General features: G+C 39.3%; 1 protein-coding gene and 1 long non-coding RNA gene across 2 annotated transcripts in view; one reads left to right on the top strand and one right to left on the bottom strand.

Moving 5' to 3' along the window:
• The window catches only part of kctd16b (potassium channel tetramerization domain containing 16b), a 77160-nt gene extending 70073 nt beyond the window's left edge, over window positions 1-7087 (top strand). Inside the window, exon 2 of the mRNA XM_071461560.1 lies at window positions 1182-7087. Within this exon, the coding sequence (XP_071317661.1) occupies window positions 1182-1645 (464 nt within the window). The 3' untranslated portion in view covers window positions 1646-7087. The remainder of the gene's footprint in view (window positions 1-1181) is intronic.
• Window positions 1-12826, bottom strand: part of LOC139608087 (uncharacterized) — a 138980-nt gene that overhangs the window by 62144 nt on the left and 64010 nt on the right. The gene's annotated exons all lie outside the window — the stretch shown is intronic.

Raw genomic sequence — 12826 nt, 5'->3', positions numbered from 1 at the left:
AGGTGTGGTGCCAGCCGCTCTGGTTCCCCCGAATCTCTCAGCCAACTGTGCGCTCACAGAGGTTAGGCCGGGCAATTGATTCCTTTCAACAATGATTATGGATCACTGCTTTTGTCTTGTCATTGGCCCAGATCCACAACTATTGGGCATCTGCGTCAACCTCATCGCCACTGAGAAAATTAAGCCTTAGGTCATGTGAAATAGTTGTGTTACTCAAATTTACTGTTTACGGTACTTTTGAGGGAAAGCAGCTCAATAGAAACTCTCCTCTGATCTGTACCACTTCAATTCCAGCCATTGCACATCATTTTAAAACCTTTCAGACTAGGCTACTTATAACTTATAAATGACTATATGTACACTGAAATAAAGCCATGTACCTGCTGCTGAAACAATATAACCTTCAAACCAGATTTAGCTCAGTCTTAACCACACATCTTGACCCCTTATTTGAATGTGATTTTCAGTGTTTGATCTATCATGAATCTGTATTGTTCCTGAGTTTAATAGGCTTTTCTATGAGTGTAGCTATAGAGGTTGATAAGTTGTCTGGTGAATGGGACAGCAGGGTTCAGAGAAATCAAGCCACAATATTTATACAGTTTGATGTCTGTTCATCTTTAAATTGACAAACTGTTTTCCACATTGTCAATCTGTGACAATACTGCAATTCATTTTGCTTGTGTATGTTCCATTTGCACCGCAGTGGCTTCTCTTTCATTAACTCCAAATACCATTGTCTTCTGTGTTTTACTGTAAATACAGGTAGAGCACGTAACTCCAGATTTTCATTGTCTTCATTGCATGTTTGCAAAAGGTTTTAGCTCTTCTACTTGTTTCATGTGACAGCTTAGATCTATGAGGGTAGTTCGCTGAACAATACAGGCTTTCACACAGTCAGCCAGCTGACTTCCATGATTAGACTGGAAGCAAGCCAGTTGTCCCTGATGTCATGTCACTTTGTTCTAGGTGATAGTCATTTGGCATTAGCTGAATTTTGGTCTTTGTCGGTCTTCAGTACTTTGCCTTTCTTCTCCTGTCTGACTAATTTGTGCCTCTCTTTGTGCCACTGTCTCATTTTTCTCTTTATGATGATTTGCCCAGAGAGAAATAAAAGGTGGGAAAAATAGGTCTGCATAGGATCTAATGTTAGCTCCCTCTCTGCTTCTCTCTCTTTCTAGGTGGTCCATCACGTTGGTCCTCCCCTCCATGTGACTGCTGCTGCAAGAACCATAAGGGTGATGGGGAAGGCGAGAGTGGCACCTCCTTTAACGAGCTCTCCACCTCCAGCTCTGAGAGCCAGTCAGAGGCCAGCTCTCCCCAAGGAACAGTCATCCGTGGCCCGGTCAGCCGCCAGTCACATCCCCACGCCAATGTCCAAACCCTGGACAGGCCACTGAAAAAGGGCCCCGTCGCCATGCTCCAGCAGTCCGAACAGCGGCGTAAGAGTGACTTGCTGCGCACGCTCACAGCGAGCTCCCGCGACACCAGCACCTGCAAGAAGAGGCCGGCGAAAGAGAAGCTGACGGTCGAGGAGGAGCTGGAAAAGTGCATTCAAGACTTCCGCAAGATCAAGATCCCAGAGAGGTTCCCCGAGCGGAAGTACATGTGGCAGGCCGACCTGCTGAGAAAGTACCGCCTCTGAGCCAGGAAACACGAGAGAGGGAGCAGACACATGAGGCCAAGGATCAGTTTACATGTTTTTTGATCATGACTTTTGCAACAAAGGGGAGGTAACACTAAACTCATTTGAATCCAGTTTCTGGGGGATATTACACCTACATGTCAGCAGACTGACAGTCTACACGGAAGCTAGAAAGAAGCATAAAGAAAGAGTCGTACGTAGTATGTATGTGTGTGTGTGTAGTTTAGGACTACTGTATGTACTGTAAGTATGTGTTGTAGCTTGCTGAATGCTTTTCAGAGCTTTGAATAATTTATCCCTGAGGACCAATCAAAGTGGGCAAAAGACATCTGATCAACCAACTGAAAGCTTACAAATGGATACTCTGGGATTCACTGAGGGTTACTGGACTGCGCACACTGTCATCTGCCATCATTTCACTGAAAACCCATCACGGGAGACACAGTTTTAATCCACAAAGACAAACACTGATTTAGTTTGTGAATGTGTGTGTTTATGTATATGTGTGTGTGTGTTCACACCCAGGTGGCCTAGAGGTCACAGATAAATCTGCATCAGGACCCATTAATAATTCATGCTGTCCCAACACAACAGTGCTCTCACTATAAATACACCCAGAGCTCTCTGCTGCCAGGGTGGTGTAAACAGCTGGGTCAATTACTTTACTTTAGGCAACAGTTGGGGACTTCTGAGACAGGAGCAGGTACAATTTCATCAGCACCACAATTAATTCCTTCTTACATGAGTTGTATTGCAAACGTACCCCAAGTGAATCAAGTCACGGTACACTGCACTGATTTTTGCTGCGGTGGCTAAATGTAGAGCAATACCAAGGTTACTGAGTGAAGGATAAGTGAAAGAGTGAAGGATCTGATTTGATAATCAAACCATGGGGAAATACAGAAGTCCTGATTTAACACACCTACACACACACACACACACCTGTCCATTTATATCACAAGCATATACATTAATGAAATGAACACAACACTCACAAACACACACAGCAATCAATCGTAAGGTCATTTAAAAGCTGCATCGAATACAGACAGAATTGGACAGGATGGCTACATTTGCTAACCTTGTCAACACAGACTGATGTGCTCTGCACAGACTCCTGACATAGTAATCAATAGTTATTGATGATAGAGTCCAGTTATAGAACCAATAAACATGGTTCTTGTTTACAGTTATTAATGAAGCCCCTGGGTAACTGACAAAGAGAAGCTGTTTGTGAAAATTTGCTTTTATTCATGTATTCATTTACATACTATTGGCTCTGTCAGAGTCAGTGGGATGTGTATTGCAATGTGGTTATAGAAACATACACTGCAGATAGCTATTTCAAAAGAACACAATTTAAAAACAGTTTAATTTGCCGGTAGGTTGATTGTTATTTATTTAAGGCTGTTGTTGGATCATATATACTGACAGAATGATTTAGAAACTACTTCAGAGTACAGATTAAATTATTGACTACAGTAGATTTCAAAAGCACAGAGACATCCACTGATGTTGGATTCATAGGAGATTTCTCTTTAGAGGTATGATGGTAAACACTGAAAGAATTGCTGTCAGATTCATTGTTTATTTCAACAGGTAGTGTTACTTACATCACAATCTCTGTTTTAGGAGAGAAAATATATGAAAAGGATTGAACATATACAACAGTCACAATAACAAAGGAAACACGTGACATGACAGAATTAGAGTTCAAGATGTTAAAATCTTTTATTGCCAGAGGAAAATCAGATGTTACGGGACAAATAAAAGGTATGTTGTTACAATACAATAGTATGCAGCAGCTGAAGTAGATGACTGCATACAGGCAAATGTGTTTGTTGATCACAGCTTCAGGTAAAATTCATGGTATTTCTGAATGGTGTGATAATAGACAGCTGCGATGAAAAATGTGGTTTGAGTTGTTGAGTTCTAAATATTATATATCTAAATATTACGAACTGACTTATACAGATGAAAGTTCACAATGACCTTGGTCACAGACGGGGAAATAACTGAGGCAGAAGTGGAAATTATTTTCACGGACAAACTTGATTTGAACTTCTCACACTGTATATTTGTTATAAATGAAAGTGCAGGGGAGTGGGCTTTATAAACAATCACAGCTGTTTACAAAGCACAAAGTATACAGTTTAACTAAAAGCACACCCAAATCATAGAGTATGCAGAATATATACTTAACAAAGATCACTTTATTTAAAAATGTCCCTGATATGTTAATGAAAACTAATAATTACAAAATGTTTTATTATACTTATTTTTCTATCCAAAGGCCTTTAAATTAATATATAATCAAATGCCCTTATGTTCCCCATAAAATGTATTTCCTTTGAGAGAAGCGGTTCAGGGGTTGGAAGAGATTTCCAGTTATATTCAGTAATATGGTTGCAATAGGTGCTAGATACAAACCGACCATTTTCCTCATGTCAATACAATGAATATGACTTATTTTTCTACACTGCTGGAATATTACCTTTTCATTTGAAAGTCATTTATCTTTAAGTTGAAATATGTTAATTCAGACTACATATCATATGTAAATAAACACCATAGATCATACCTAACCAGAGTAATGTATTATACTCTCTGTATATACCATGCAAATCCATGAGGCGTGGCTGCTACTCTGTTCTTGTGATGCAGTAGACTGACACTAATGTAATACAGCCATTCTTGTTTTATCATTTTGAGTGTTGGGCCATCAGGGATGAGGGAAAATATAATACACACCTATAACATACTATATACCACAATAACAAGGTGATAAGATAATCGCTTCTCAAGACAGCAGTGTCATAAGTGGACTGTCAGCACGTTGTTCTGATAGTGCTACAGAGGCGGTCACTGGTGACTAAGACCTTTCAGTGACTGAATTGCAATCAGAAGATCTTCAAATGTATTTTAAGTGCTTCAAAAACAGCCAAAACAAAAAGAAAAGGTTGTTTAAATCTTAAAAAGTACAAACTGTTCAGCTGTAACAATGGAGCTTTTGTTACTGTACAGTGGAGTCAGACAGTGTTAGGACAGTGATATTTTTCGTTGTTGTATTGGCTCTGTGCTGCAGAACATTGGGTTTGAGATTAAACAATGACTATGAGGTGAAAGTGCTGACTTCAAGCTTCTACCAGTGTTTGTTTCAGCCATATTTGGCAAATTTCCCCCCAATTATAGGATAATGCAGCACGACAATGATCCTAAACATACAGGCAAGGCAACAAAGAAGTTTCTATGGCCAAATACTGCAATGTTCTTGCCTGATCAAGTTGATCATTTGTCTACACTGATGGTGTCTTTTACTGATGAAGACCAGCATGAAGTGAGGACAGCTGCAGCAGAGAGGGAGATATGGACTACAAAGGATTTGTAACCAAATACTGAATACAACAACCTAATCTGGGGGACTTAAAGGGCCACATTTACAACACTGTTCATCCCATTTGGATGTTAAAACCTCAAGTGAAAGCAAAGCTAAAAATCTAAACTTTACTTGTATGCTAGAGCAAAGAGCCAACACACAGCAAGACTGACTGCACTGTACAGTTTATCTTTAATTCTTCTAATCCACCTTTACTCTTTGTTTAGGTGGGTTGCATTCTCAGTTAGTTTTCTTTATCTGAACCAAAGGTAAAATGTTCACTTTGACCCATTTCTGTTGTGCAGTTACATACAGTAGGCTCACACTGACCAGTTAGATACAATCAGGACTTACCACCCAACTGTTATAAAGACAGGCCAGACAATAGCTTGCCTCTGGTTGATTTTTACTTGAAGTGAGAAACAGCATGATGACTTGCAATACTGAATCAAGATTTTTCCCCCTTTTCCTTTTTCCCATAAAACCTGTTTTCAGTTGCAAGTACATTCATTGTGATCCAAATGATCCAAACACAATAAGCAGTTTGAATAAACTGGGGGAAATGTTATTTATGTGAAGGATGAAAGTCTCAGATTTTCAAGAAATGTTGGCATTTTTCTTTTTTTTTTTTGTTGTTATTTTTGGCATCTGCAGTTCTTGTGCTGTTCATATTCAGTCAACTTTAAGCAAGAAGCAAGTTGATATTATTGTAGAAACTGGGTTTGCTAGACTCTGCCTGCCATTTTAAAAATGCGTCGATATGATTCAACAAAGAGATGGATCAGTTACGGAAATGATTAGGCATTAGAAATGATCAGAAATGATGTTGAACAGACACACAGTGGAAATGAATACCAAGACACCCGGAGGCCTTCTAGAGTAGACTACAGCTGTTTTTGCACAATGTATAAAGTTACAACGACACACAAACAAGGAAGTATTTCAAAAAGAGATAAATATGTTAATAATCACCTTACATGCACAATAACAGCCACAAATAATGTGTCTGTTGTGAGAAAGAAAGATTCAAATGTTTGTTGTATTGTAGATCAAGGTTACAAATTTTCACCTTCAGAGCATGTGAGACAATATTCAGTTCTTTGAGCCGTGAACAACAAATGATGTAAATCTTATTGATAAAGAATGACTGCGATTTTGTTTTAAGTCAAATGTGATGTATGAAAAGGAGGAGAGACTGAACTGATGTTAAGTTTGTCACTTTCTGTTATTTTGGCGTGCCCGGCTACAGTCTGTGATTTTCTTTCTCAAAGTTATAGTCATGCCCTGCAAGTGAAGCCTGAGTACATGATTGCAGGCCTTGTTATTTTCCTCCTTCTTCTGATGAGCCTGCGAACCACAAAGAAAATCACACACTTCTGAAACCACCATGGTCGACCCGGCACACACTGTTCGAAACAAAAAGGGCGTCTGTTTTGATGTATGTTGTTCTGACACAAAAAAGAAAAAAAAAAAAAAGAAAAATGGTTCAGAAACATTGTGAGCATGTTGGTATACAAAACTTATAACAGATTTAACTTAGTCTGTTTGTGTGAAAAAGATTATGTCAAAAACTGATATTTAACAGAAAAAAGAAAACTTGCAAAAAAGAAAAAAAAAAAAAAAAGCACAAATGTGTTGATAGTGTCTGCTGTTCCTCCACAGTTCTATAACATTATCAAATAAAAAGTCAACTCTTGCAGCGTGACCAAGCTCCTGGAAAACAGAGCGAGTCTCACCAGGGGTAGGTAGCTTGTTTCACCATCAATCATCAAGGAATTATTTAAACACTATTTTGACACTGGTAGAATTATGAAAACCTGTCTATCGAAGTTTTTCTGACCTTTAAATTACACATAGATTTACTTCCACAGCTGATCTAACTGAACCTGAATTGTCAACAACCAAACATCTGTGGTGAGAGTTGCTCTGTGTTCCAGGTGTGACGTCCTGTTACTACGTCTGCCTTTAGAGACAATACAATTCATCTGAGAGTGTTTAGATACGAAGCATATAGTAATTTTGAAAATGTATGAGTACAACCAATAAACAAGACATTCTGTACAGCCCTATGAGTTGTCTTTATTCTGAATATATTATAAAATGGGTTATTATTAAGGAAGTTCATATGTTTGGCTTCTCATCAGCTTCTGCAGTAGTGGTGGCAATGGGGGTCAAGAAAGACAGTCCCATTATAAATGTATTCATTATTAATCTGAGCTTTATACTTAATTGATGACTAGAAGACAGATCAGCAGTATCTCAGTTGCATTTTAAATGGCATCACATCAATGGCAAAGCATTGTTTAGCACTGAATGGATTTGCTTCATATTATGTTAAAGACTGGGACTATTCGGTGTTCATGTTATTGGTCCCCGGTTGTACAACATTAGCCTTGTATTGAGTTCATAGATCAATAACTTGAAATTCCTGCATCTGCATCTATCAGGAGGTTTACTTGAAAACAGATGTCCTCATATTTCATCAGAGCAGCCCATTGCCTTGTGTACACTCACAACATATTAAAGGTTTTTTATGAGTTTACATTAGTATTGACATTAGTATTGTAAGTGCAGGAAGGAGTTGTGGGCTGTGTCCTAAATCACTCCCTATTAACTATATAGTGAAGTAAACATCATATTTTATAAATGCACCCATCAGGGATGATACAAAATGATGACTAAATCAGTAAACTACTGAGTTTATTATATATGGAGTAGTGAATGAGTGAAACTCAAACAGCTGTGGATTAAGATCCCACATTAAATTTACAGCCCAGTATAAAGAGTTATCCGTAAATAACACTGTTTATCATTTGTGAAATTGGTGTTTTGCATTTTTGGCACAGGTTAAAATACAACTTTGACCTCAAAGCAGACGGTCTTAATGAAGCAGATACAGTTAAGTTGGGAGCAGACTGACAATAAGAAGGATCAAACAAACAAAAGGCTGCCTGGCAAAACTAAAAAGCCAGCAGTTAAAGGAAGATCAGGTATTCAGGCAGGAAGCCACAGCTAAAGCACTAACAGAAGGTGGACAAACAGCAGAGGTAAACTGCCCACTGCATGTACACGGGGGGCTAATGAGGATATGAGAGGCACCTATGCAGGGAGGTGATACAATCAGGTGGTCTGCAGGAAACCAGAAACTTGACAATGCTGTCTGCTGGGCAGTTGAGCAAGGCAGCGTTGGAAATTGACAGGTGAGATGAGTACACAGAAGCACAAGCTATTACTGCATACACATCATGTCAGTCAGGGAAGAACAGAAGAAACACTTGTTATTCTGGCTTGAGAATGTCCATTTATTTTTCCAATGGTTTTCTCCACTGCTAACCCTGTAGCCACGCCAGATAAAAACACTAAATTTGCTTCTTTTGTTGTGTTGTGTAGTTATTTCTTCATAGAAACCAGATACAAACAGCATTCAGCTGAACTGGTTGATTTAACCATTTAACCATCATAATTTGCAGCCATTTTTCCCAGCATCTTGTGACACGTCAAGTCGGAGGCATTTATTCTGATTCGCATAAACACATCAGATGTCCGGCATGCTACATCTACACTATATGCACACATGCTATAAATGCAAACATTATAACCAATGACATAGCATAGTGTGCGCTTTGTACACGACAAATCAGCGTACTTTACTATTGTGTCCAAATAGAAAACGAAGCAAGACATTGCCCAATTTTCTCAACTCAAAAATCAAGCAAAGTTAGTCCACATATTGACATCTTGAAATAATCCTAATTCACTAATTTTTCAGCATGTACGTACCGCATACTCAGAAACATACACATTGACAATCAGTAAAGTGTAGGGACAAAAAAGCCCTGTCCCAGTGTTGCTAAATCAATAAAGGCTCAAGAAAAAAGGCCTCCTATTATAATGTTAACAAGGGAAGTCATTAAAGTTAAAGACAAAATACGACTCAGAAAAGATCTTGCAAGACGATGACATATAGAAGAAGGTACTGTATGGAGCAACAAGCACTGTGTCAGGTCTTTTGTAAATTGAAGGCCTGATTATGTTGACTATAACAGGAAATATTAATTTCAGAAACAGACCAACATTCATTTTTATTAAATCATACATATATGAGATATGAGTCATGCACTCTCTTGGCCAGAGAAAGGCCTCTACCCTAGACAACTATTTGAACATGTGCTGTCCTAATCTACATAAAGCAACCACTTCCACTTTAGGCACTTACTCTGATCAGGAAGATGATGTCTATTAAAGTCTATGAGGGTTAATTTCTCATGGTTGCCACTGGGACTAATCAGACACAGATGGGAGATGGGAATGGATTGGGTATCATGCTGACCTGTTTCTACTCACTGGGTGACAAAGACTCACACACACAAAAAAAAAGGAAATCCACATTAACCATAAAAAAAATTGTCTTCTGCTTACCTCGTGTCCTCTGACAAAACTTCAAGACAATTAAATCATTATTTAGCAACAGCATATGGAGAGAAATCTGCTATTTCTGTCAGACCCGCTCGTCCCCAGATAATACAGTTAATTATACTGATTTCAAAGTCACAATCAGGAAGAGAAAGTCTGGTTGTGAGGGAAGAATGCATGTTTCATGTCTCTCTTTGTGGCTGCCAGCTCTCTGTGGAAGAGCAGAGGAGGGAGAGTATGCATGACAGGCTTAAAATAGCATCAGTGGGATCCGCTATCTTCTCAAGATCAGGGAGTGGGGGCTGCATGTGGCTCCTAGAGCTGGCCTGAGCCCGCAATGACGAGACTGATAAAACAAATGGGTGGATGAAGGGTGTGGATGGAGGTGTAAGAGAGAGGTGATAGAGAGGTGATTAAGAGTACTGAAAGAGGGAAAGGTATTGAATTAGGATGAGAGGTGAGAAAAGGAAGGGAAATGAGGCTGAGGCAATAGGCAGATGGCGGGAGAGTTTAAAGGATGGAAAAGATAGATGGAAGTAGGTGGAGAGAAAGGAAGGAAGGAATAATGATTGAAGGGAGGAAAGGAAAAGGGACAAAATAAAAAGATAAGTGACAGAAATTACGGATAAGAAAAAGGCTGAGAGGGAGCAAACAGGACAGCTACAAGCAGGTGTAGAGACAGGTGGAGGAGTAAGGAGCAACAGAATGATGGCAATAGGAGAGAGGGGCAGAAGAGGAAATAAAAGATTAAGAGCTAGCAGGAAAAAAAACAGGAGGAACTGCAGAAAGCCTGTGTTGGCTGTCAGCATCCATCTCCAAGATAAGAGCTCCGGCTACATGATCTGTTTTCCAGCATTACAGATGAAAGCGAGCACTCCTGCACTGCAATCAGATCAGCCATGTGTATCGCCATTGTTGCCACTAGCTGGGATGATTTTCCCAGCAACACAGCTGAATGATGCACAATGCCAAGCATTGTGGAGCAAACAATGGTACAAGCCTTTGTGCACAAAAGGCTGATCCAGCTTCAGCTGTGTCCTGGAGCCACTATCGCATTGACAAGATTAGAAAGGGGACATTTAATGCATTATCTCTTTTTCTCTGTGAACTGAACCAAGGCAAATATTACTTGAGGTCCTGCTGTGCAGTGAAAGTCCCACAACAGATAGAGCAGGCTTGTTAATACGATATAGCAGACATGTCAGTGAAGGGCTAACAGCAGCAATTAGGTGTGATGATGTCTAAGGTCATTACACAGGAAGCTCGAGTTCAAGAGCTGCTGAGCTATTTATCCATCTTTTAGTATTGGATATAAGGTACAAGAACATGAAATCTTTGTACTGTACACCTGCTTGTTCATACAATTATCTAACCCTAACCAATCCTGTAGCAGCAGTGCAATGCATAAAATCATGCTGATACAGGTCAGGCACTTTGGTTAATGTTCACATCAAAGCAATGTGAGCAGCAGTTCTGCGAACGGAAACATCTTGTTGATGAGAGAGGTCAGAGGAGAATGGCCAGACTGGTTGGAGCTGACAGAAAAGCTACAGTAACCCAGATAACCACTCTTTACAATTGTGGTGGTCAGAAAAGCATCTCAGAATGCACAACACGCCAAACCTTCTGTCAGCCAAGAACAGAAATCTGAGGCTGCAGTGGGCACAGGCTCACCTAAACTGGACGGTTGAAGACTGGAAGATCGTAGGCTGCTCTGATGAATCTCAATTTCTGCAGAGGCACGCAGATGGTAGGGTTAGAATTTAGCATCAACAGCATGAATCCATGGACCCAACCTGCCTTGTGTCAACAGTCCATGCTGCTCCTGGAGGTGTAATGTAACTGTGTGGGGACTGTTTTCATGACACACTTTGGGCTTGTTAATACCAATCAATCATGGTTTAATGCCACAGTCTGTTTGAGTATTGTTGCTGACCATGTGCATCAATTCATGGCCACATCTTACCCATCTTCTAATGGTTACTTCCAGCATGATAATGCACCTTGTCAAAAAGCAAGTAGTCTCCAACTTGGTTCATGAATATGGCAAAGAGCTCAGTGAGCTTCAGTGGTGTCCCCACTCACATCCTCTGGGATGTGGCAGAACAGGAGACTGGCAGCATTAATGTGCAGCTGACAAATCTGCAGAAATGATGTGATGCAATCATGTCAACATGGAGCAGAGTCTAAAGAATGTTTCCAACATCTTGTAGAATCCATGCCACCAAGAACTGAGGCTGTTTTGAGAGAAAGGGGAGCCCCTACCTGGTAGCAAGGTATTGCTAATAAGTACTTGGTAAGGATATCAAGACCGTTTTGGGTTTTTTTGTTTGTTTGCTCGTTCTTGTTTTTAAACAATAAAACTGTTAATCCTTTAGACATTATTTCTGACTGCAAAAAAAGGAATAACTTATTGGTATTTAACTTGGTATTTGCAAGACTTTTGTGATTCTGGAGTTTGCGACCAGTGATGCCATAAAGTAATGTTTTGATGTAGGGGTCCTTGTTGTACATACCTTGTTGTGCAAGCTTGTGACATATTCTTTTTATATGCAGTGATGCACATATGTAGTATGAGACATTGATTTCACGCTACAGCAGCTGTAACACGCCAAGAGACATAATAATGTACCAGCAAAAGAAGGGTAATAAAAAGTCCACCAGATGATGTAGACAATGCAGGTTCTTAAATATTTTGAAAATCAGCTTTGGAAATAAATCAGGAAATCCACTCAACATCTCTGTTAGGTCTTAATTATACACACAGTGCATATTGATCAGAGACTCTGAATGTAAATAATATGTTTGTTTGCAAGAAAACTCCACAGGGAGCCTTTAATGTGCCTTTTATATTTATTTCAGGATTTAAGTTTATCATTATATGTTTCATTATCTCTGTTATTCCACATTGCCCCAACATTGAAGGCATTGTTATTGATTTGAAACATGATAAACAAATTCAACTAGAGAACAAATTTTTTGTATTTATTAAAGAACCAGTGTGTAGGATTTAGAAGGATGCATTGGCAGGAATTCACAATTATGTTTTCATTAGTGTATAATCGCCTGTAATGAAGAATCATTGTGTTTTTGTCAGCTTAGAATGAGTCATTTACATCTACACTGCATAAGGAGCGGGTCCTCTTCCATGGAGCCATGTTGCACTGCCACGTTGTTACAGTAGCCCAGAATGGACAAAACAAGCACTGGCTCTCGAGAGGGGCCTTTTGCATTTTTATGTTACCTGATGGCCACTGTAGGGAGTATTGTTGCTTTTTAGTTATTAATTTACCATTTAAAGACAGATTACAAAATAATAGAATGGTAGAATAATTATTGGCATATGTAATGATATCTTTTAAATTATTTTTTAGTTAAAGTTTTTAATGCAT

Source organism: Trachinotus anak, unplaced genomic scaffold (assembly GCF_046630095.1).
Source record: "Trachinotus anak isolate AG129_WGS33_773 ecotype Australia unplaced genomic scaffold, CSIRO_AGI_Tana_v1 ptg000024l, whole genome shotgun sequence".
Lineage (NCBI taxonomy): Eukaryota > Metazoa > Chordata > Actinopteri > Carangiformes > Carangidae > Trachinotus > Trachinotus anak.
This window is presented reverse-complemented; position numbering and strand designations above follow the sequence as displayed.